Here is a 26119-nt window from a genome sequence, read left to right on the forward strand (position 1 = left end):
ATGACCGGACAAATTTGTGATACGTCAGCAGGTATTAGCCATAAAAACATACTGCTATAAATTACCAAACTTAAAAAGTATCTCTGAATTTGAAGCTTGTTACATTAATGCTTTCCTGACGGACCTGCCTTGGCTGAACGTAAGCCCGCTTAAGAGCCGTTATCTCCGATTTGAACGAATTAAACTAATGAAATGTCATGCAAGAAAGGCACCAATCGGCAGTCGTTTTTTAGAGGTGTGTTTTGAAGGTTTCTTTTGGCCCCCCTCCGTCTTGAAAACTGACCGAGAAACCCCTGGGTACAAGGTTCGAAATAATCGTTTAACATCCGGGCTTATCATCAGTGATTGGGGAAAGTTTCTCCGGTTGCTTTAAATCTCGATTCCCTCGAAAATCACGGCTTTTAATTGCACAATCGAATTTCCTATCACTAGTAGGTGTCAATAGGAAAGTGCTCATGGTTTTATGATACCCCAGTTGTATTCCCTTCGTGGTATTTGGCATGTATCATGGGCAACAGCGATTTACCGTCTCCCTTTCTGTTGTGATATTTAGTACTTAAAGAATAGATCCCGTGATCTTTCGACAACTATTATTTGGGATTTAAACCATGATCACAAGATCAGTACTGTATTAGTAGATAGTGGCAGCGACAATAGCGGATCATTGAAGGGAGTTCTTTTCAAGAAAATAGTAAAGCGTACATTTCAGAATCAGAATCTTCCAGTGGTTTTGTGTTTTGCGCCCACGCTCATGAACCTTACGATGGCAGAGAACCCCTCGAACTCGCGGCTTAAGTTTATAAAACTTTAAGAGGGAGACTCTATGTTACTCAGTTGTACGGTTTGTATTGTGTAGATAATACAAAGTCAGGCAGTGAGTCGAGTGTCAACTAGTTATGCGTCTACGAAAGGATGTTCTCGCTGTTGCTAAGAAACTGCCGGATATGAAAGAAGAGATTCCAGTAAAGTGACTTAAATACGAAAATACTCTCCGATGGAGGAAAAAGGACGGGAATAATTTTATTTTGCTCAGAACAATAGAAAAGGTTGCGCACCAGGAATGCGACATCAGAACTGACAATGATTCGAAGACGCTGCTTTACCGTCTCCTGATCTAAGAATCTTGATCGATTTTGATGACACAGCAGACCTGAACGATCTGTTACTCCTCGATTCTCGGTGGGGTTATCATGGCGCCAATCCGTCACGGGTTGTGAGGAGGGGAGGGCCACTAAAGACTATAAGTATATAATATTGGATAGCGTTGAAGATGCGCTCTGATTTGCTACTGAAATTCTGGATATTCCTTTGCGAGCAACTCGCGCGGGATTTGCGCCCGAAAATTTCGTAATTGTTGTAGGAATGGGTGATTTATTATTATCTTTTTGCTTTATTTTATCTCACTCTTTCAGCATATACTAAAACAACTATTCACCTCGGTGTCGATGGCTAGCGGTGGATATTTATTCCCCCCACTAGCTACTTCCACTTTGGTGAATAGTTCTCAAAATGCGTGTAACGGTTTTAAGTATAAGATAAGCTTAAAAGCTTATCGTATAGTCTATACCTAGCTAATTTTGGTCACTTTCCTTCCTTGATTTGACAATGAAAAACTAATTAGACTACATTTCGTACATGTACTTATGGAATTCTAACTGTCCTACGTTTATGGTATGGTCTTTGGCACGTCGACATGCGCAGTCCAATAAACTTTAATAGGAAATATCATTAAGAGCGAATCACAGTGTTTATAAGATACGTTGCACTAGCTTATTTGATTCTGAGTTCCTTTTTTTAACAGCATCCACAAAACATGAGAAATAAATGCGGTTAGTCGTGAACTTCCAATGTCCCCCTTCAAAGGCCCATGCAATTTTGCGAAGATTTTGATTCAATGATGTTGTTTCTATGCAACGCTTTCCGGATAGTATTTGGAATGATGGGAAGCAGTACAAATGGAAGACAGAAATTGCAGATAACCTTTCTCTATGAAGCAACACCAATCGAATGAGGCGGTAACATTTCTTTACTTAATTGGCCTCATAGCGGATCTGCACATATAAATTACAAATGTAATGTCGACAGTGAAGAAATTATCGTGGTTTTAAAGGAATAAAGTATAGAGTCGCGTATTGTCGGTTGCCGCATGAATTCCTGGTACACTCAGTGTCTATACCCTTCTCAAGCCAAGACTCGAAAACGCATCTGCGTGGGATATACGTAAGATACACTTAAGTGTGTTAAACCAAAAAACACGGAAAAGTAACTCTTCATTACCTAGTTCGAGTTTAGGGATTCGAATTTGAGCATCATAGGGCGACAAAGATCACAGAACAAAAAGCCACCTTAACTGGATTATGCAAGATTTAAGACAGGCTTTGCATCTCTCCCCTCCACCTTCCCCAACCCATCATGTGTGGTTTTATCTAAACGCAGGAAGGGTCTTGATAAGCAACCTGTTATTCAAAATCTTAAATGGGGGTATTCGGGACTTTTGTGAGTTGCTGGTCGTTAAAGCAGAAATTTAGGATGTTTGGCCAAGTTATGCTGTTGCAACAGGCATAATTGTGAGCTAAGAGTCCCAATTATAAGAGGGTGCATGAAAGTGTTTCACCGTTGAGGGGAAATTATATACAGCTAAGTCATCATCAGGCAGCACGTCCAATCAAGCAAAGATGCTGAACGGTTCATAAAGCATACAGCATCTGACTTATCCTTTCTCCATCTTTATCCTCTGTCATTGTTTCCCTTCAGTGCAGAAAATTCTAATCAAATAAAACTGCAAAAGCGAAAGTCATATAAATTTAGCCGGAAATTAGTCAGAGCTCCTGATGCACATATTCACAAGAGTCTGCGTAAGTTTATAATGGATGATGGAGGTTGTTTCGGGGGCCGTGCTTGAAATATGATAAATGATGACGATGTCGTTGACGGATCTATGCCTATTTAAGCCACTATGGCCTGAAATGCTCTGTTCGGACGTTAATTCTTAATACGTAGTTGCGGAACGTTTTCGAGTGCATGAAATAAAACAAAGTTTTTATTGTGAATTTAAAATAACCCAAAGCATAGATGGGCTAGATACATAAATCCGGTTTTTTTTTTTAGGAGCTTTAGAAAATTTGAGTATTTTTAGAAGTTTTAAAGATTTTAGACGACAATGTGAAAATGCAGCCGATGACATGAAAACAAATTTACTTGGTTCTTAATCCACTGCTCGTGAAATGTTGAACTCTGCAAACTGTTTATTGTCGCAATTGTTTGTTTAAAAGAGTGATATGTAAGGATAGAAAGCTATCGAATCACTTACATTGTCTAGTAAAAAATAAAAAATTCTGAATCAGTTTGAAGAGGCTTCCAGGAAATTTCATCACAGCAATCTCTCGTTTTATTCAAATTATGGTATCATTTCTAGAAAAAAATTGCGGTAAATTTTTTGAGAAAATTTCGAGGTTTTTAGAGATTATAAAAAGTCACTACTCAAACTTACCATCTTTCTTATTCTATTTACTGAACGTGACGCTAACCACACATTCGAATCCTAGCAGTATGCAGGACGCGTGTCATATATGAAATCATAATGGGCCGTGCTAACCATGGAGTCTCTGTGGGTCAGTGGTAGCGAATCAGAGTGCGGAATCCGAAGATCTGAGGTTGGATTTCTCAAGGGGATTCAGATCTTTTTCTTTGTCCCACGCTCGAGACAAGACGAAAAAACATCTTTCTCTAAAATGAGATTTATGTTTATTCCGGACTGAAAATTGGGCAAGTTTTCGGGATTTTTGTATCCAGGCCGAAGCATGTACATAGCAGTCTCCGTGATAACAATATGCAAAAGTTCCGTCATGCCTTGCGATCGCTAGGCCTCATTGTTGTCTAACCGAGCACTACATCGGCCATAGCGGAAGTACCTCTGGTTGCAACGCGCTCGATTCTCTCAAACATCTCGGCTCGAAATAAATCTATTTTCAATTAATCTAATTTACAAAAGGTTGTGGTTAGAAGCGATCGAAAGACGGGCTCTTCCAGCCTGTTTTAACAGACGATTTGTAGAGGAAACTACACGTATCAGCGGAGGCAATGGTAAGACACAAATATAATCGTCTTTTCGTCACAAAATTTCAATTTCGCCTTTAATAAGTAGGACAAAACCCAATCGACTTAAACAGGGAAATACACGAGTGGGTATGACATCAAGGTTATTTTTTATTGCACTATTTGATATGAATTAGTAGCAGCCGGCATGCATTAATTTTATCAAACTCCTCTAGTGATGGACAGTCAGACTTTCTTTGTTATTTGAGATACGTAAAGTGTAGATGGATGATTGTAACGTAGCGCCTGATCTTTCGAAAAGATTGAATTTTTGATTCCTTCGAACTTGATGACTATGAGATGAATAATGTACCAGTTGCTATTAGATAATCGGTTGTCTTAAAATAAGAAATGTTGTAATTCACTCCGTGTGAACCTATATCGTAATTGCGCAATCAGCTTTCCACGGAAGCTCTCGAAAGCTCATAGACGAGTTACTTCTCCGATATGAGTGATTCCTTCTTAATGAGAAAATATGAGATGATTGTGAGAAGCCTGTGTTTCTTATGTGAGTAATCGAAATATTAGCGTAAAGATCATATGGAGCGTAGTTTGAGTCCTTCGATCTAGCCGGTTTTGTTTCCTTGATTAATGTCTCAAACTCCGACTGGGTGGTTTTTATCTATACATTGTTTACTTTTAGGAACAGTAGCTGTTTAAGACTTCTTACGGCCTGGTGCAAAGTAAGGGAAATGGTTGGCTTTCCAAGAGAAAGTAAAATGCTATCAAACCCTGACTTAATTTCTACTCGGAAATGGCATATAACTTACGTGGAAACACATTCGCTTGAATTTTGAAATTGTCGACTGTATCTTGACATATCTTCTTCCGCTGGCTACTGTGGTTCAGGGTAAATTTTCAATGTTCGATGTTGAGTTTACTTTCCTATTGGTTGGTTTGTAAATTGTTTTCTTGGCCTACACGCTTGCCTTAAATTACAGGAACTTTCAACCTATTAGAGTACTTGTGATTTTCAGATCAGTTGAATCTCATTAGAGGTAAGCTGTCTTGGCAATGGAGAGTGAATTTGTGCCAGTATCGAGGGAGTTCAAAAGTCAAGTTATTGGAAGGGATGGAGCCGTTTTAAATACGATAAGACAAACCTCTAGGGCGAAAATCACCTCAACAGATGGAGACGAGGAAGGATTTATAATATTCGGGGATGCAGAACAGAGAGAAATAGCAAGGAAACTCATTCTGGAAAAGGTGGTAAGTTAAACAAAACATCTGAAGACTATCCACTCTTGGATAAGCCTCGCTCTAATCACATAGAAGGTTACGACGGAATTTTTACAGTGTTTAATTGAAAAAAAAAGACCCGTTTATCTAGCGGGCATCAATCAGGATTTATAAGCTTTCCCTGTATTTATTGAAATTCAATTTTATTTGCATGGAAGCTCAAAACTTCTACCATTTCTTCACAGGAGGAGATAGAGATTAATAATATTGAGGTAGTAGAAATTCCATCCGGATACAAAGGTTTAATAATTGGTAGGCATGGAGCTAATCTTCGTGAGTTAAGCAACGAAACAGGAGCAGAAGTAACGCGGAAAGACGGAGAAGTGCGTATTACGAAGGGAACAAAGAAGCAAAGGATGCAAGTTAAACAGCTTATTGGAATAAGAATTGTGAGTAGTTTTTTAATATCAGTTCTGCAATATCGCAATGAGTACGTTTTTAGTCTCATCATGGGCATTTTGTTGTAAAGTATTATCCATAAAAACGTTTGCTTACATCAAAAGATATCATCAAGTTTCTCTTTTTCGTGCTGCACTTACTCCCAGGCTTGTGATGCTCGTTTTTTTTGGCTTGGTAAAAGAATCTTTGCATGCTGTGGTCTGTAATGAAAAGGGGAGGTTTTGACATCCTGCCATCTACAGATGGGTTTTCCAGATCACAAAGATCTAGACAATTTCTAAAGAAGACTTCAATTTCAGGCTACAGCAAAACTGAGAGGGATGAGAAATGAATTTAACAATAACTGTGGCTTCATTGATGGCTGGAATCTCTCTGAAAACTGTAAATTGAAGTTGGTTTTGGTCCCTGGAAAAGAAGGGCAGTATCGACTGAGACCTTCAAGTGAAGAAGGCCAACAGGTATGTCGTCCTTTATATACTTATCGTTGGCAAAAACAATGACAACTTTGTGTTATATGACTTGACATGTTATGGGCTTGATATAAAACATTTTGGACAGGGTGAGGTAAACTTATCATGGTAGTGTGTTAGAGAGTTGAACTTGCAGGTTGATGATCGCGGGCTTAAGTTCTCTACCCTTCTTAATGAGTTCATTTTTGCGACTTTTGCACAGCCTGCCATTAAATATATGTAGACTAGGTGTTTTTCATTCTTTGAGGGTATTATTAAGTTTTGTTATGGAAAAAAGATATGTGGTGGAATCTCGTTTTTATTACCTTCCTTCTCCATGGCGCCAACTAAATGAAATGTAAGTTTAGGAAAGAGATCACACAATCGTAAATATTGAAAATCGATTGTACGCAAAAATCTGGTGTACAAAACCAGAGACCTAAAGCCTCAAAAATTCATATCGTTATCCACCATCAAACCAGCTCGCGAAGAAGGCCTCCTTAAAATCAATTTTTATCGAAATCAATCAAACGATCAATACATTTTATTTGCCATTTTCTTGTCGAAGTCTTCTTTTGCTTTTTGAGAATTAGCTCGATTTATATACAGTTCAATGTTTTTTCGATTAATCTACGGTCAGTGCGAAAAAGAGAACTTATATACAGTCTGAAAATAATCTCTTGGTCTCGTCAGCGGTTTCCCTTTCTCAATATGAAGTGTTGCCTGAAATGGTGAGGGTTAAAATTTAACGAAAGAAAAAGCTAATGAAGCTACAAATCCTCATCCAGAAACCTTTTTGACGTTAGTAATTAACGGAAAATATCCTCATTGAACATCCCGAATAAAGCAATGCAATGCTGTTGTGACAGTCAGACCATGTCGAAGAAAAGCCTATTGTAAATCTAGATTTTTTGCTAGATCTTCATTATCCTCATGTAATCATAATTGATTTGAAGATTGGTAAAACAAGTCTACTATGGTTGCCATCCAATTTTGTTGTATACCGATGTAAGCCGGGCTGGTAACTCTTGTACTCTTTTGTTACCAGAAATCTGTGAGCAATTCACGATATCTGTCTAAACTTCACGATGCTGTGTTGGAATCACTCCGTAAAATGAAAGGCCATGAAGAAGCAAATAATCCTTTAGAAGCTGATATTTGGTGTCATTTTGGATCGGCTGTGATCCGCGGACCTAGTGAAGGTAAGTGACCGGTAGGATATAAGAAAACGTGTCCGTTTCAAGTTTTAAAATATACCATACACATTTACACACATACATACCATACACAGCTACAAACTAACGATAATCTACTGAAAATCTTGTTTATACGAGAATAAAAATCACTTGCAAAGTGAATGAGCATTCAAGATTTATGGCAATTCCGTTGTGGTGTTCGCGATTTCAGCTTTCATTTGATAAGTTTTTGCCAAGTTTAAGCGTTTTAAGCTCTTGTTGTGGATTTTAACATGGACTCCATGGAAGTTTAAATTCAAGCTGAGGCAATAGTAATAAATTTACCGCGAGTAAACAAAAAAGCTTGAAGGTATTTGTATCAGTGAGGCCCCATTAAGGAGAGGGGGGGGGGGGGGTTGGGGATGTCTGAGTATCCCGTATCTCATTAATTTTTGCCCATAATATCCCGTTTCCCGTTAATTCTTTTGGTTCGTATCCCTATAATGCCAGTTACCATGATGACGTCATTGAGCGTGAAATGTTTGGGTACCTGATAACGAAAAACACATTTTCCTGAGGCGTTTTGTATTTCAAATAGAAATTAAGTGTAAATAAGACATCATATGCATCGATGGCATGCTCTTATGTAACATTCACATGATGTGACTTCAAAGCAATGAGTCACCGATCGAGAAATGGATTTTGCGAAATGGATTTTGGAATTCCTAGGAATAAAAGGTGTTCATTTTTACGGTAAATTCGGACTGGGAATTCCTAGGAATTCCTAAGAGTTCCCAATCATAACAACTCTGGTTCTAAAAACTTAGAAATTCCAAGAAATTCCAGAAATTCTAAGTTTATAGCCAACATGACATGGAATTCCTAGGAATTCCAACTCAGAGCACCAATTCCTTTCCCTGAAAAGCTGTAAATCTAAAAAATTCCTAGGAATTTCTGGGAATGTTTAAGAAATACTGGGAATTTTAAGCAAAAATTTGAGGCTACTTATATAACATAAATACTAAAAAATTAAAAAATCCCAGCTAAAATTCAAGTATTCAATGAAATTTATTTACAAGCTTAATTAAGGTTTACGTGTAAAGTACTTTTGATTAATTATTAACATCAAAATGTAGGATGGATGAATGGATGGAATTTGGATGGAATTTGATTTATTTTTATTTTCTTGAAAACTTCATGCGGATTAATCCTCAATTACAGCTATTTATATAAAATAGTTCTAATCGATCATTAAATTTGGTTCGACACAAATTGTTTATAAAATCTGTTGATTCTTGTCCATAAAATACAATATCTTAAATTATATTTGTTGCAATAAATACTATCGGTCTAAAAATAGTCTTAAAATGAATCATTTAATTTTGGATAATGATACAAATGGTATTAACCCTTGCGCTCCCAGAGACAGGTTTTGACTTGATTTTATTTGGTTGTAACTTATTTGGACAAAATTCTTGTGTGTGAACATTCAAATGTAAGCTGTCAATCAGCACTTTCATGTTTTACTCTTTGTTTTTGTTTATTCTGCACATTGAAATTCAAAGATTTCTTCTCAAATTTTGACCTAGCACTCTTGGGAGTGAAGGGGTTAATTACACTTAAATAGAATTGATTTTTCAATTCAAATCTTATGGTAACTGTAACAATAAATTAGAATGAAGTTATCCTAAACTGCAGACTTAGCTGCTGTTTCTCTTTTTTTCCCTGGGCTCACAGTGAGTTGGCCTTGAATGAAGTTGTCTACAAGAAGCTTGACCATTTTGTATCTGGACTCCATGACACCTGAATATGAAAAAAAAAATATAAGTATATTAAAAGCTTAGGCAAGGCCCTAGATAGCTATAAGGAAAAGGGCATTCATTGGAATCTCAATTTAACAAAGTGCACTGGGATTGGGAAATCTCTGTTATATTGAATGACTTTTATATTAGAGTTAGTACATCTCTCTCATAGATTTTACTAAAAAAAGGGCTGAATACATTATTTTGTTTTTACCAAGGAGGGCTTTTTTACGTAATGAGGTTTGTTTAATCACAGATTGTATCATGAATCATGAATGTTCCCAAACGTAACTGAAGTAGTCTTGAAACCTTACTGATAGATGTATTTCATTGTAAAGCATAAGCTTAAGAAACTGCGGCATGTAAGTGACCGTTTTAGTTGCACCGAGCATTATGTAAGCTTAATTCAAGCCGTTCTATCTATTCTTTGATAAGATTTTGATCACGTAACGAATATCAAAATTTTTACTCACTACAAACTGTCAAGATGGTAGCTTTAGAAATGGCCACTCGACCCTTGTTTGTACCAGTCAATATGTCAACTGTTGTCCCTTCTTTTAACTTCACGGCGCCAACGACTTTCTTTTCTTTTACAACACTCACGCTGTTCTCGTTTTCCCATTGGACCACAATAAAACCTATCTTTAGAGATGTTATATTTGGCAAAATAGTTGAGAAAAGAAATAACTTAATAAACAAGCGATCAACCGATGAAAATTACATTCAAAGATGAGCGCCAAGTGGAGTCTTCTTTGTTTCCGATCACGGGCATGATCACGCGGATCTTTTAGGACTTGTCACTGGCTAGCATAGTGAATCCGCTGACTTGCCGATAGCAGTGTCATGAGAAGCGCACAATTTTATTCTGACCTCTCCGACCGGTTCTCTGCTTCTGGACGATGGATACCTTGCACCCATGTTCTGACGGTTATATAAATAATGATGTGAGCTCACTCTATGTAGAAATAATCGACAAGAATCGATCGTACTACAAATGCGCGATTTGTGACTGAAAGTTGTCGAGGAAACAAAGACTCGAAACCCACTTGAGTTGTGTTAATGGCAAAGGTGAGAAATAACACAAGCCAATCACAGTTTTGAATGCGATTACAAATTGTCTTTTACCCTCATTTTTATAGAAGAAGGATACCACATTAGGAAGTATAAGAGATACATAGATGATCCCAGTGTGCCAGTACCTAAATCAACAAAGCTTGACCGTAGCAAGCGTTTAGCAACACGTTCCAACACCGCCATTCGATTCCTCAGTCAGTCGTTTCCGCTGAACTTAAAGCAGTGGTGACAACACAGTAAAGTCCGTCTCATAAAGGAGAAGTATTTGTACAAGATACAGAAGCAACTATATGCGATTACAGAGGTGCGTTGGAACTCTGGTCCACAAATGGTTATGCACTGTCCGAGATATAAAACAATTTTGTTGATAGCTGATGGACAGAGAAGAACAACAAGTAAACTTTAGAGCTGTTATTATTGAAGTGTGACTTGCACTTTTCATTTGTATATAAAGAGGGACTTGTATTTTGCACCAAAAATAAAAAGAAGTAATTTTTTTGGGAGATCCAGTGATTGGGACATTCAAGAAATTAAGTTTTGAAAGGAAACTCGGTTTTTACTTCTCACTACTAACAAGTCTTGTTTTAAAAGTATTTTCAGATCAGGGTTTCAAATGAGGTAAATTGAAGAAGTCATTTAAAAGGTGTTTTTTCTCAAAGGGAACAGTGACTACCTCTGTCTTGTCTGCATGCCAAATGTTTGCGAAGTGTGTGGATGACCCACAAGTATTGGAACTCTTACAAAAATGTGTTGTAAGAATAAAAACCGCAAAACAAATTACAGCAATCAGTTACGAAAGCAGAGCAAAAAACTGAAAAAAAAAAACAGCAACAACAATCATGAAAAAAGAAAGATTAATTAGGTGTTGAATTTGTTTGTCTAAGGCATGAAATTTCTACTAAAAATAATGTCAACAAAAAGTCTCTAACAAAGGCAACCAGTAATGTAGGGAAGTAACTTATGTTCATAACTATCAAAGTTTCTTAAGTGTAGATAACGGTGTAATTATTATTACACATGTGGAAGTTGTGTACCAGAGAAAAAGCTAATGAATGTTTGATGGTTTTTTCACATCTGTAATCATGAGACGGCATCACAATAAAAATATTTTATGATCATGGAATCCAAGAGTCCTTTGAGGTTAGAAAGCAAATCTGTGATATGAGTACATTGGATTAATTGGCAATTTGCATTTAACATAATTGACTGCTGCTTCATGAGAAAATTCATATTAATGTAGAGATTTACTAAAACTTAGTTTGAATAATAAGTTCCATGATCTTTAAGTTATAAACGTATACATATATGTATATCTCTTGTATATAATTAAGAATTTTTGAGAATTCCTAGGAATTCCCAGAAAACTGGGAATTCAGTTCGCAAGGGATATTGGCACCTAATGCCAAAATTGACAATATTTGATGGCAAAATGTAAAAAATCGCATTTGAAAGCATTATTTGCACCTTCTATATTGACTAATAAACTTATTTTGTTATTGGAACTTCGATCTTCGATATTCCAGAATCTTTTTTTAAATATCCCGTATCCCTATAATTTTTACCCAAATATCCTGTATTCCGATGACCCCTGATAGGGCCTCATCAGTGCACACGGCTGGATGTTGCCGCTTTTGTCGTGGTGTGGTCTAATTATGTTATTAAAGAATTAAGAACTAAGTTCTAATAATTGAAATAAATTTCACCTCTTGAAACTCTACACCTGACCTCTATTTCACTAAAAAGCCTCCAGAACTTATCAAAACTGCTTCCTAGGCTTAGAAACTTAAAAAAAACTTTCCGTACAGATCATCAGGTCGCAATCGTAGTGGTAGGACTATTTGGCCACAAAAATCGCGTTTTCTGCGTCCTTGTTGAAGTATTCTTTAGTAGAACTTTGTAATTTGTGCCTTCATCTTACATATTTCTTTTTCAGCTCGTTTTCTTTACAATTTCTGCTAAGTTTCTTCGTGTTATTGCTTTCAACGATAAGTTAGTAACAGCTTCGCCTTTTCGGCCGATATTTCATTTTCTTTCCGGCTCTTTTTTTATCGGTTTATCTCTTTTTATCGGCTCGCTTTATCGCACTTTTTTTTTCATGAGAATTAGTGACTTGATCACAAAACGATATTAAATTTATCATTCTCTCTCGCCTCGTGCGACTCTTATACTTCTTTCGTTTCGTTTAGAAAAAAAAACAACAACAACTAACTGACGTCAGCATACAACCTGCGCGCAAATGGAGCGAGCAAATTAACCAATCAAAGGGCGCGCTTTTGTAATGCTATTTTATAAAAGTTCTTTTTGATAATTTTACTCACATTTCGCTTTTGTCTATGTTTTCCTTTTTTTTATTGGTATATGAAGGTCACATTTTACTGCGTATTGCAATCGTATAATTCCGGGCGAGTTTCATCGGAAATTACAAGGGTGATTTCAGACCACAATTGCACGACACAAAGTTTAATTACCACTTTATTACATCTTCTTTGAAATCGCCAAATTTAGTCCCTCGAGCGCAGGTTGTTTTGGTCTTTAAAAATATTTAATTGATCCAGTTTTGAGTTGGTTTTTAAAAAGTTGCAAAGTTTCCTCTCATTTTCCCACAGTTTGGATTGGTTTCTTTAAACAAGCCCTGCATCTGATTGTTGTTGCGTTTTAATTGAGTTATATCATTTGCAGAGAAAGATGCAATCAAGAGCATAAAATGGTGTGATTCATAAACAAATCGCGCTGACAATCAGATTGGCAAGGATCACCAGTGGTTTCACTTGAAATGGATGTAATAAAGTGTGATGTTATTGTCAAGCGCTTAGCGCTATTTAAGTATAGAATAATTGTTATTTTTATGATCATCATTATTAACTAATAAAACGCAGTACATTTCTTTCTCCTTACATATCCAAGCATTCGAAACCAATATGTTCAAATTTGTGATTATTAAAAATACAAACTAAGCTCAAATAAGCTCTTTTTCCCATCAGGAGAGTGGAGTATAGATGATGCAACAACAAGGTTAGAATATTCTGCCGATGGAAATTATTGGAAGGTTGCATTTCAAGAAGGCGTGGATTTCATAGCAGATTTATTCAAGAAATATTTCTATCAAAATACAGAGAAAGAATATCGTGATTACTCCGCGAGATTTGACTTAACATTCGTTACTCCATGTAGTCATCAACTGAGATGCAAGGTAAGTTAACTTTCAAGGGTCTGATTACATGGGCGGTGGCTCGCTCAAATTTATTAACAAGCCTGGCTAATTTTCTACAAAATCGGTGGCTCATATGATGCTACTGATAAAGCAATTCATTCGAAAAGTCGAATGAACTAAGGTCTTCCTATCGTTGAACATTATGGGTAGTGTAGAAGATGTTTCTCTGCACAGTAAGAGCATCAAAAGAAAGCTGAACCAAACCTTAAAGGGCCGGTTTTTTACAATAGGTCTAACCCAAACTACGGTTATACGGAAGCAGCGGGCCTCAGGGATTCTCTTACGGAGGGAACGTTGATTTCATCAAATAAAAGTCGCGTTTTACTATTAGCTTTCGGCTCTCTTTACACTGTTCACAAATGTAAATGTTCAGATAAAAGATTCGGCTACTTTGAAGATGGCTTAGAATGCAGTTTTGTTAAACAACGGCTAAACTTTGTGAACATAACTGGCCTTAATAATTTTGAATAAGCACTGACTAAACCAGGTTGCCTCATGTCAAAACGATAAAACCTTGGAGTAAGTTAACTTAATTATATTGTCATATGTCCATTAATGTTAAATATCTACTTATTGAGCCACAGCAACTATAAAACAAACCATTTCGAATAGGAAAGCTTAAAGAATCAATTATTAGTTTAAAGAATGATTTTCCAAAAGCTTTTCATACATTCTGTTCAGGTCTGGGTAGAAAATAAGGATGCTAAGGAGAAGCTGGAAGATATCCCATCCCCAGCCACTTTCGTCAGGAACATTATGGAAGAGATTCACTTTACCGATGAATCCACGCGGTCACGAAGTCGAGGCTGGGTGGTTCTCCCATCACGGAGATATTTGCGAGCCAATATTTTGTTTCCCGGGTGCGAGTTTGATTGTAGACTCATAATCAACAAACATGAAGGTATTTTCGTTGCGTAATTACATTAAAAAATGTTAAGTCTATAAATCATCTTTTACTAATGAATGAGTTTACTAATGAATGAGTTTCGCACAGATTTCTGGGATCGCCACGGGGCAAACACTGCAACTCACTAGAAGGAAATGTATGGCGAAAGGTTGTTCCGACGTACCAAAAAAAACGAGAGATTTGGGTAGTGCCGATACGAGGGAAGTGTAAGTTTTTCTTTGCCAAGGAATAACTCAACAAAGCTTTTTCAGTTGTTTAGACACGTTTTAAGTCTACTTCTAGCTTTTTACATGGCTTGGTAATACAAAAGAGCGCTACAAAAGCTACCTCGAGGCAGCAGGAGATTGAAATGGCGTGCATAATGTGGTACATTATAGTGATAAAACACCTACACTATTTCTTTGTTGTGAACAATTTGAACGAATCAGCATTGATAATCGGCTCAAAACTGAACCCTTTCTTCTGCGGCGATGAGTGACACAAATTGGTCTCTTAAAGAGCGATGCACAACTGATGATATGTCCACAGTTTCTGTCGGAGTTCCCATGAACTTGCTTTTCCTGACAAGATCCTTCAAGGAGTTCGAGAAGAAAAGTTGCGGCTCATAAGACCTTTGGATTTTTCTCAAACAAAATATCTCTTTACCTTGGGATTTCCTCATTTTTTTCATCGCCTATTTCATCCTTTCAGAATGCAACAGTTCGGTAAAATAATTTTCACCTCCGCTGACAACGACATCTTTCCTTTGAGGAGATATATTTTCAAACGTCGTAATTTGTCTATTAAATACGTTAACAAGTGTGAAAACAGGCTCGTATCAACATTATCTTCATCCATTAATAAATAAAATTGCGGCGAAAAAACCATAATATGTCGTCAAAATCGCTTTTTTGGACGTCCAACAACCTTTCGCCATGCGTTCCTTTCTAGCGAGGTACAATGTTTGCCCCGTGGCGATCCCAGAAATCTGTGCTCAAACGCAAGGATCCGATTACTTGCAACTCACTCATTCTAAAATACCTTGCATTCTTGGAATCCACACTGAATCAAGAAAAATAAAGACTCTGATTGATCCGAGCTTTGCACATTTTATTTCATCTCAGAGAAAGTCAATTTTCTTCAATTACGTATTTAAAAAACGTATATGCAGTTTTTTTTCTTTCCACTCACCAGATATGTTGGGAGATACATTTTAGCAGTTTGTTTACATTACCACAAAATTTAAAACATAAATATACTCTTTTAAATACATTTTTTGTCCTTATTTAAGTACAACAGTCAGGGTTTAGGAATCAGAATGATCGTGACATCATGACCTCTGCGATTTTGTTCGAAAAGGTCTCAAAAGACGGCCTGCTAATGGAAAATAAAAGATTGATTAGCCTCTTAAAAAATTTCTTGCTCGGTGAATATTTTAACAGGAAGGGTCAACAAGGTAGACTATGCGCCCGAAGAAGAAGTAATACGTATGTTAGCAAGATATCTCTCTGGGCTAACTTTTACCGATGATGACCCGTTTGGCCTACGACTCCCTGAGAAGGAGATGCCTAGGGGATTTCATTTGACTCACATGCGGCTTGCCAAACGAAATGTGTACACGTCTAAACCCGGTTTCAGTGTCATCCTGTCTAGAGAAAAATCTTGGAGCGCTGATGTGAAAGATGGAACATTCAGAGAATCGGTATAGACTCTGCTTCATTTTTCCCCGTAATTAATGATTTCCATAATTTTTGCCATACTCTCTTGATTCACTCCTGAAATATTTTGACAACTTTGAAACAGCGATGAAATGAATTGTTTAACAATAGCGGATATCCATCAGAATCAAAGAAATTGTGTAGAAACGTCGAAGTGGCGAGACTACGTTCTTTTACTTTTAACTATGGGCAATTTCACATCTGAACTTTTTATGCGCAGTAGATTTTACTCTTAGACCATGTAATGCTTTCATGCTGTATTAATGAATTCTGTTTACTTGTTTCGTTGGATTAATAACTCTCTCCCTTTTTTGTGAAACTTCAGCACCCTTTTAAAATAAATTTCTCAGTCACGTAGAATGTAACTTTTCCTTAGTTCAGTTCCTGTGAAAGTATTCGGGTTGATTCTAAGTTCATTTATTATCATCATCGTATACTTCTTTCATTAAGGTAACTTACTATTCACAGAAAATACCAAAAAAACGGCGTTTCTCCTGCTCTCTACCCATGCCAATCTCTGCCCTCATACCCTATTATAGGCATGGCTTGATTACCACAACCCCAACTCAAATCAAGGTTATATTACGATTTCTTTCCACTTCTTTTTTTGGTAGACTGATGTACACCTACATTGCGAAGAGTGGGACAGGCTGCTCAGTGGTGGGCAGTGGCAACCAGAGAATTTAGTGAGAAAGCTACCAGAGTTTCTCGAGTTTGTCAAGGAAGTTCAATGCTTTGTTGTTGCTGCCTTAAAGAGCAATGGAGTAGAAAGAAAAGGTAAAATTGATGAAAAGCCACGGACATCAAGGCATGGGCGATGGGATTGTTGTAAATTTTCAGTATGTCTAAATGAGGTGGAACTGAAAGTGACACATAGACGTGCTTCGTTATAAAGAGGAATCTAATGGCTAATGGAACGAGGAATAGAAGAATTACATTTAAACAATGGGGGCTTTTTCCCAAGGCATTGCTTGCCTGAGAATCTCGGGGGACGCAAAGTGAGCATTGCCATGGCATGCAGTTGTGATCATATTGTGAAAAATTATTTGAATAATGTTGAGGAGTGCATCGATGCTCACACTGAGGCAATATTTCAAAAATCAAGTATACCTAACGTTATATATCTATAATCTGCAATAGACAGTGTACACCTCAATGTACAAATAGGACAAATCCAAGAAAGGTTTCTGTTTTCCAAAGGTACCAAATGCGTATGTATTCTTAGCTCTAAAACGCCTGAACTGAAACTATTCCTTTTGACATAAATCCATCTTCTTGTTGTTTCTGTTGTTTTTTGAACCCAGTTATCTGATACACATAAGTATATTAAAAACGGTTTTGATTAAGGCTGTTTTTTTTTTGTACCTTGCCAGTTATTTTGTCGTAAATAAGTATGAGCTAGTATGAGTTAGAAGGAGCCTATTATTTCAACCCGTTGTGGTTTCTCGTGGGCTTCTTTGCACTTTTATTATATCGCTCCTAACATCTCAATTTCATTAATGGTTATAAAAGTACAGCTTGGAAATAGATTGTTTTAATAAGTTGGCGGGTTCACATTGCATAACTAAACTACGAGTATCATTTCCGTTTGTTGCAGTTCCTCCAGCGATTCGTGCTCGAGGTCCTCTAGCTTTGGCAACCTACTTAAATGCTTTAGCCGATGGTCAGGCTTGCGTCAAGAGAGTGCCTCTGATGATAGTTGGACAAGATCGGTCTGGTAAAACCAGCGTGAAGAAGTCCTTGAAGGGGATTTGCTTCAACCCTGATGAAGATAGCACATTGGGAATTGAGATCGATCGTTATCATTTTAAAGTAACCACTGAAGTATGGAAGACAGGAGAAAAAGACGAGGACACCAACACTGATACTACAGTTATTTCATTTGAGCATAATGCAGCACGGTGGGTTGCAGACAAATTGACGACGCATGAAAAAATTGCTGAAGTCAAAAGAACAAGTTCAGCCGAGTCAGCTGGCTATGATTTTGAAGTATTTGACGCCCCAGAGAAAAGTGAACCCCATGAGATATCAAGTTATGCAGACCTTTTAGAATCATCTAGAAAACCAGCAAAAACCAATACCACCAACGATGAACCGCATTTACCAACGAGGGAAGTACGAAGTCCTACAGAATTAGAACCAGATGAAGATTTGCTTACCACCACGCTGGAAAAATTGCCAGATTTCGACGATGTTGCGAAGTTACTTCCCCAGCTCTTTCGAGACAACTGGGAAGATGATAAAGAAGACATCTATTCAATGATATGGGACTTCGCTGGACAGTCAGTGTATTACGTGACGCACCCCCTCTTTCTCACAAGAAGAGCAATCTACTTTTTGGTCTATGACTTGAGCAGAAATCCAAGAGACAAAGCCACATCATTAGTGAAGCAGGGAGTTTATAGAAAAATTGAAGATAAATGTAATCTGAAAACGAACTTAGATTACTTAGACTTTTGGATGAGTTCTTTGGCTGCCTTAGGGAGTGATTGCCAACAAGTGGACCGCGAAAATTTAGTGTCATTGAAGAAATTTCCTGCCGTTTTTTTGGTGTGCACACATGCTGATCAGCCCTATTGCGATCGTAATCCATTTGAACTAGCCAATGAAATATTTGGCGACTTAAGGAACAAGCCATATGGTGCCCACTTGTTTGACGTGTTTTGTGTCGATAACACAAAGTCAGGCACTGAATCCGAATGTAAAGAAATCATGCGCTTAAGAAAGGACGTACATGACGTTTCTAAAGAGTTACCACACGTAACCGAGGCTATTCCGATCAAGTGGTTGAAATACGAAAAGGCATTTCGCGTCCTTAAGGAAAAGGATCACAAGTTCATCTCCCTCTCGACAGCGAAAAAAATCGCTTCGAAGATTTGTAACATTAACGACAACGAAGTACAGACAGTGCTTACCTTTTTGCACGATCTGCGAGTTTTGATTCACTTTGACGACTCTCCAGAATTGAGTGAGTTAGTTACTTTGGATATTCAGTGGTTGATTGACGTGTTCAAGAATGTAATAACTGTCAGGGCCTATCACGAAGAGAGACACTTTGCTCGTCTTTGGGAAAAACTGGAGAAAACAGGAATCTTGGAAGAAAACCTCCTCAAACATGTTTGGAACTCTTTGGTTCCTCAGAAAAAAACCCACGGAAGTCTTATTGCGATTATGGAAAAATTCAGCTTGATGTGTCCTTGGCCATCATCCGATGACTTGTGCAACAAACATTACTTGGTGCCATCTATGTTGCGAACGCTTCCACCAAAGCAGATAAGTGATCTAGTAGACTCTGCCCAACTCCCCTCTCTTTTTCTCAAATTCGATACAGGTCGGGTCCCGCCTGGCTTATTTCCTCGATTTGTGCTGGAATTTTTTCAGTGGTGTAGAAAGGAATTTCCCGGCGTAGATCTGCCCAAAACTTATATCAATTTTGCCAGATTCAACATCTTTCCGAGTCAAGGTCTCTCCCTGGTTCTCCTTTGCCACTCTTCCACAATTGAGGTCGTTGTCCTTAGTGTAAAAATTGCAACTGATGTGGTCGACGTGGACTCAATTCGAGCTTTTCGTAACCAGCTAACCTCGATCATTGATCGGGTGTGGAAAAAATTCTTCTGGGTGAAGAACATCAGATGCGAAGTGAGTTACCTTTGTCCTGTTTGTTCCTATGGACGCGTGGTAAGCTTCTGCCCACAACATCACGAGGAAAGTTGTAAGCAAGAGGAATGCCTTCATTTCATTCCAGAGTCAGATTTAAGCAATGAAAAGCAGGCCGTGTGTACCAACTCTGTAACTGCTTTGGATAACAGGATTCATGCCGAACAGTTTGCTCCTTGGATTTCTTCTAGTAAGGAAAAGGTAAGAAAAAGGTTTTTTTCCTGGCATGATTTAGTAACACACTTGATTAGCTGGTACGTTTGGGCAGCAAGATTATTACTATCATTCGTTGTCAAATTCTCGGCAATTCTAAATACAAGCAAAGAGAGAACTGATCGTGTATGGTAATGCATCTATAATATTTTACAAAAACAGAGAGAATTGTTGAATTGTTGGTGATTATAACGTTCTTTCTTTCTAAAATATTTATGTCAGTATAACTTAGATTGCCTTGCCAAAACCATCAAGAGATACCAAAATATCCCCCTTAGCATTGCCATGATCGATAATTTTTACGTGGTTACCTTATAATATGTTAAACGGCGAATAGCAAATATTTGCTGCTTTTACGTGTGAACGCAATGTGATCTGGACTTTTATAAAAATTTTTAAGTAATTGAAAGTGTTACTCGAAGCCCTTTTTGCCTTTATGCCGAGGAGATTTGCCTGAGTCTTTTTTGAAGGTCATTTGATGTCAGGTCACATTAAGCCTGGCCTTTTTACGGAGTATCACGCTCCCCTCTGGATACACCACTGACTGATTGGGCAATTATTCGTTTTCATTCGTTCGCACTGATTTCGCCGAAATGAGTGGGAACGAATGAAAACGGCTCAATTCACCCATAAGAGCCCATATTGGCGACTTTTTTTATTATTTTCATCAACAGCATATAGCGACTCATCAACGTGAAGGGGGGCCTCAATTTGGGAAAGGTTAGCCACCACTTTTATCTCTCGATTACACACTTCGTGTCAGTCGATTTGTTTCAACGATGAGAGACGTTTCTTTCCACAGTTATTCTGTAGTTTCGTATTTTAATCTTACCATAAACGATTCCTATCGTCCAATCAAATTTTTTTCTTTGAAATAGGTATCTCAGATGGATATCAGAGGAAATCACCTGTGTTGCCAAGCGAAGCTGTGGCAGCACTTCAGCTACAACGACTAAGTGTAGACGTTGAAAGTGACAAGTTGCTAGTTCCTTTTGCACAAGGTCAGTTTCTTCCTTTTTGCTTGTTTTACCTTTGCTCATTTCATATTATTGTTCATTTTTCGTATTTTATAATTTCTGTTTACTTACAAGGGGCTTGAATGCATCCTTTTCTACGAGGGATGCTAAGGATTATGATAGAACTGATGGGGTTAATTTCTCGAGAGAATATGTGCCAGCGTGAACAACAGATAAAAATTAAACGTCCATTCCACCTCAGTGGTTCATAATTGCCAGGGCTCGTCACTGTAGAGCACTTCTAGGGTAAATATTGTTACTACTTATCTTAGATGGGCTACTGATTCATCACAGGTATCCCTACCCCCGGCATTTCGCTGGCACTAATAAATACTTAGGCGAGGGAGGGAGTCCAATGGGGAGAAATTGACCTTCTCAACATAACAAGCCGGGCAGGGCTCGAGCCCGGACCACTCGATCCAGATTACAGAGCGTGGACCCTTAGCACACCGTATCTCAGAGTACATTGAACATCGCCTAGATAAGCACGATCTTTGACTTATCTTCCTTTCCTTTTATTTCCTTTTTTCAGTGTTGAGCACTTTCATCACTCAAAATTTTTTTGTTTGTAATTCTTTCCTAGGTGGAAACGAGGAGACATCAATGATACCTTGCAAATCTGTAACATCCGTTCAGCTACAACCACAAGTAGGCGTTGAAAGCGACGGAAAACTGGTTCCTTTTGCACAAAGTAAGTCTCTATTCATCTTTTTTCGGTTGTAAAATTGTTTCATCCTCAGCGCACTCAAAGGTGTGTTATTATATACATACTTGAGATTTACTCCCCGTTTTCTTAACCCGCCTTAAAAATTCTGGTAGGCAATCAGAGCAGCGATATGGCTTTCTTACACGTGCGTAAAGCGTTCGTCCAATCAGGAGAGACTTGTCAAATCATACCACTGATTTCATTCAATTTTCACCATCAATTTTAACTCGTCCTCGTCTTCAGCAGAAGCACATAAGCAACAAACTCATAAACGGATGAAATGCGTTTTTGTCTCCTCAGACGACGACGACAGTCCACCTTTTGACATAGAAAGAACCAGCCGCGTTGAAAAACTAAATACTTATTTTTGTTCAGCTTTTCCTCCTTTTTATTCAGTATATTACCGAATGAATACTTGCGAAAAACTAATTCGTTGTTATGAAATTGTCTTGCTGTAAGCTTAGTTAATTCAATTCAGCATTTTATTTTATTATTTCAAGCCTTGATTTAACTTGAAGGCACCTTTTCGTAAGTTGCCTAGAAAGCCTTCAGAACTACATGGATACTTGTACAAGCGATTTAATAAATCACCTTGAATTTCAAGAAAGTTTTTATTTAATAAACAAACTGACTCACCCGCTCGCAAAGCCTTGCTTGTTCGTTTTGTGAAAACAAGCTCGTGCGTAAATATCGCACGTCATCGCTTTTCATGAAAATGATTCATTAACTTCGTGAGAGTCCAGAATCGTTACTCACCATAACACCTTCGTTTGCAACACTCCTGCAGGAAATTGTCAAATTCAGACATCCGCTGCAAATCAACTAGAACCTGCCTATTCACGGCGAGATGCATTGCAGGGGAACGATGGGACGCTGGTCCCTTTTTCACAAGGTAACTCGGCTTTTCTTTCTACCATTTTGGTTGTTTGATTTAAGTTGAGTGTAACGTGCAATACCCTCGTTGCTTAGTTTAAGTCAGAGTGCAGGGTGCGTTACCCCCGTTGCCGATCATTCATAGTTTTCCTTCCATTTCTGTATCAGGTTGCCCCTTTTTCTCTCATGTTCATTACCTTTTTTGGTCATTACCTTTTACCTTTTTTTTTTGAGGCACATTTTGTTTATCGCTGTCGTTGTTTTTCGATATTTTAGGGAATGGATACGAATCTCTTGTTTTGCCTCACAAAGTTAGCGAATCTCTCCAGTTAACATCGGACCCCCCAAAAGAGGTTATAGATAAATTGCTTCACAATCTAAAACTTGATGATGCCTCACTGGAAGATCCGAAACCTGAAACTGAGAAATGGATCCGTTGCCTCACGAGGAACGCTAAAGATCGTGACAGGACTGATGTTGTTAAGTATTTAAGAGAAATCATGCCAGCAGGGACAGCAGGTAAGCAAGCTGGAATGGTGAGTGGTTCTGAAACGCGTTTTCGTACGGAATTAAGACACAAGAAAAGCCTGAAAAAGTCGTTCATTCTTCATTCTAAACGAAAATTGGATAGAACATATCCAGAAAACGGTTCTGATTTCTTTTTGCATGTAATACAGAGAAATAACTTCGCCACTTGAAATTTCAACCAAAACTTTCAAAACTGCTGAGCAAAGTTAAACGCACATCTGTAAGTTGAGGGTGTCGATGGGGTGATGACCTTTACGGCTTACTATTAAAATTTCGGAAAAAAATTTACGGCTAACAGTTAACTTTTTTCCGCTTCGGTAAAATAAACATATTTTAAGGTTAACCTTTTTTAATTATTAAAGGCAAGAGAAAATAAACAGGTTATTATCTCTTGTAACCGGTTAAGAGCGGCCAATTCTCCACCTTACGGCTGATTCACGGCCAACTGATAACTCCACTGAGACCCTCTAAGTTTAGTTTCAGACCACCAGCCCGCGATCTGCATTTGAAATGTACTTTTCATATATACTGCTGTTCTTTATTCCAGGTCCAATGCTACGCGACACACTCCTTGTTCAAGATATTCCAAAGACTCAGCTAAAAGAGCTGACAGTTACTCTCAGCGGTGAGGCTTTGTAGCAAAGAATTAAGATATTTTTATATTATAATAATAATAAGTGTTTCAAATCATAAGCATTTAAATAAAACTCCTTTTCCTTCCTTCGTTTCCCTCTCTCTTCTACTGACTTATTTACCCTCACTCGCTCACTCACTCACACATTTACACTCTCCTCACCACTATCTTCATATTCCCGGTAATAATTCCCATACGCTTCCACCTTCTCTGGATGGAAGATATCCTCCCCGCTGAGGAGCCTGTGAGCAACGTCTCATTATTGGATCTAGTGGACCTATCGTTCACTTAAATGATTTTGTTCATATTAGTTACAATTAAGATGGTTTCGTAAAAACTGAAAAAGAAAGAAAAGGAAAAGTCATAAAAAAAGGACAGGGCAGGACGGGAGAGGGGTGAGAATAGAGCAGAGATAAACGAAAAGTCGCACTCACCTTTGTGTTGCTTTTTTTAATGACTAATCTGTCTTATGCGAAAAAAAAGTGCTTAACGAAAACAAAATGTTCAGTAATGTTCTCGCATCGGAAACATTAGCCAGGTGTTTTAAAATATTGAGCAGAAATTTGCAAGGGAAAAGGTCGAGGGCAGATAGCAATATGTTTTGAACATACTTCGATGCTTATTTTTGTAGGTCGAGACGATTGGGAGCTATTTGCTGAGAAACTGGGACTGACCCCTGCGGAGATACGTTTTTTGGACAAGCGCACGTTGAACCAAGTGTTGGAAGTTTTGACTTTCGCTGCAAAAAAATATCTCATAACTGTTGGAGATCTTTATGACGTTTTGAAAGACTGTGGGCTACCTGTCATTGCCGACATTCTTTGAAACCGGTAGTTGTCTTCCACTTTGACGGATCTGGTAGCAACTGATTCAACCATCAAGTAATTGAACGGATTGCAAATTTTACTCCGTTCAATGCCGCCCTCGATTAGAAGCCGCTAATTTAGGAGAAGAACTCAGAACAGAGGGGATCGTTAAAGAGAAACACCTTAAACATGCTTGGAGTCCTTTGATTGCTCTGATAAAAACGCACAAAAACCTGAAGCGATTTTGGAGACATTCGGCTTGTTGCGACCGGTACAATAAACGCATGATATGTGCAACAAGCGTATTTGGTGCCATTTATGCTGCAAACGAATTCGCCTGAACATATTAGATATCTCGTTGAACCTACACAAAGTACCTCTTTTTTTCGGGTCTCTTCAGGTTCGGGTCTCTTCAGGCTGTTTTACAGCTAGCCAACCTTGCATTAAAATTCTCTTTACGGTATAGATGACAATTTCCTCGTCTAGCACCATCTAAATTTTAATCATTGCCTCACTAGATTTTACATTTTACCGTATCAAGGCCTCCTTATGTTTCTCCACTGCCGCTCTTCTGTGATTGAGATTATTATACCGAAAGGAAACGGATATCGATACGGATGGCATGACCTAAATCTAAGCTTTTTAGAGCCAGCGAACCTTGATGATAGACTACGTGTGGTGTTATTATGAGTGAAATCTATTAGATATGAGGTGTTTCCTATGTCCATTCTGTTCTCATGGACGCGTAGTCAGCTTCTTCACACAACATCAAAAAGAAAATTGTAGCATGAGAAATGCCTCCACTTCATTTCAGAGTCAGATTTACGAAACAAAGCGTAAGGCACAAGTTGTATTTAATTTCTATGTTTGTTAGGTTTTCGTTTTTTTTTTTGTGTTGTTTTGGTTTATTTAGGGCTGGAAGAATTACAATACAATTTCTTGACAATGGACAAAATATATTTGTCTAGAGGGCTCAGTACTATTTTGTACTTTGTCCTATTTTAAGACTCGTTTCTATTCATGTAATCATTATTTTTTTTTTACAAACCATTAAATGTTCTTGACGGACACATTTTCATCAAATCGTAAGCAGTTATATTTTAGTAGGGAGACTTGCGATTTCAACTCGGTTCAGAAAAAAAATAGCTACTCTAAAACCTAGATAGTGAGGGAGTTGGGGTCATCTAAATAGCAAAGGCTAATGCATAATTGAACGAATTAAACTAATGAAATGTCACGCAAGAAAGGTACCAATCGGCAGTCGTTTTTGAGACGTGTGTTTTGAAGGTTTCTTTTGCCTCCCTCCCCCCCTCCCCTTCGTCTTGAAAACTGACCGAAATACCCCTGGGCACAAGGTTCGAAATTATCGTTTAAGATCCGGGCATATCATCGGCGATGGCGAATGTTTCTCCGCTTGCTTTTAAGCTCGATTCTCTCGAAAATCACGGCTTTGAATAACACAATCGAATTTCCTGTCACTAAGAGGTGTCAATAAGAAAGTGCACATGGGTTTAGAATACCCCAGCTGTATTCCCTTCGCGGTATTTGGCATGCATCATGGGCAAATTGTGATATTTAGTACTTAAAGGATAGATCCCGTGATCTTTCGATAAATATTATTTAGGATTTAAACCATGA

General features: G+C 38.0%; 1 protein-coding gene across 2 annotated transcripts; it reads left to right on the forward strand.

The window, feature by feature from the left end:
• Positions 1-3675: 3675 nt before the first annotated feature.
• On the forward strand, positions 3676-25564 carry LOC149034361 (uncharacterized). Of its 2 annotated transcripts, XM_089193596.1 has the most exons (17): positions 3676-4083; positions 5073-5304; positions 5520-5723; positions 6033-6191; positions 7231-7384; positions 13215-13423; positions 14126-14345; positions 15773-16032; positions 16663-16825; positions 17646-19906; positions 20593-20638; positions 20797-20919; positions 21518-21625; positions 22428-22532; positions 22790-23032; positions 23589-23666; positions 24307-25564. In XM_089193596.1, the coding sequence occupies exons 2-17, from the start codon at positions 5110-5112 to the stop codon at positions 24498-24500; spliced, it is 4722 nt and encodes a 1573-aa protein (XP_089049722.1). In that variant the 5' UTR covers positions 3676-4083; positions 5073-5109; the 3' UTR covers positions 24501-25564. The 2 variants fall into 2 exon arrangements, with proteins under 2 accessions (XP_089049722.1, XP_089049723.1); XM_089193597.1 differs by lacking the exons at positions 22428-22532; positions 22790-23032; positions 23589-23666; positions 24307-25564 and adding an exon at positions 21941-22286.
• The last annotated feature ends 555 nt before the right edge of the window (positions 25565-26119 follow it).

Source organism: Pocillopora damicornis, chromosome 14 (assembly GCF_964200805.1).
Source record: "Pocillopora damicornis chromosome 14, jaPocDami1.2, whole genome shotgun sequence".
In the NCBI taxonomy this organism is placed as follows: Eukaryota; Metazoa; Cnidaria; class Anthozoa; order Scleractinia; family Pocilloporidae; genus Pocillopora; species Pocillopora damicornis.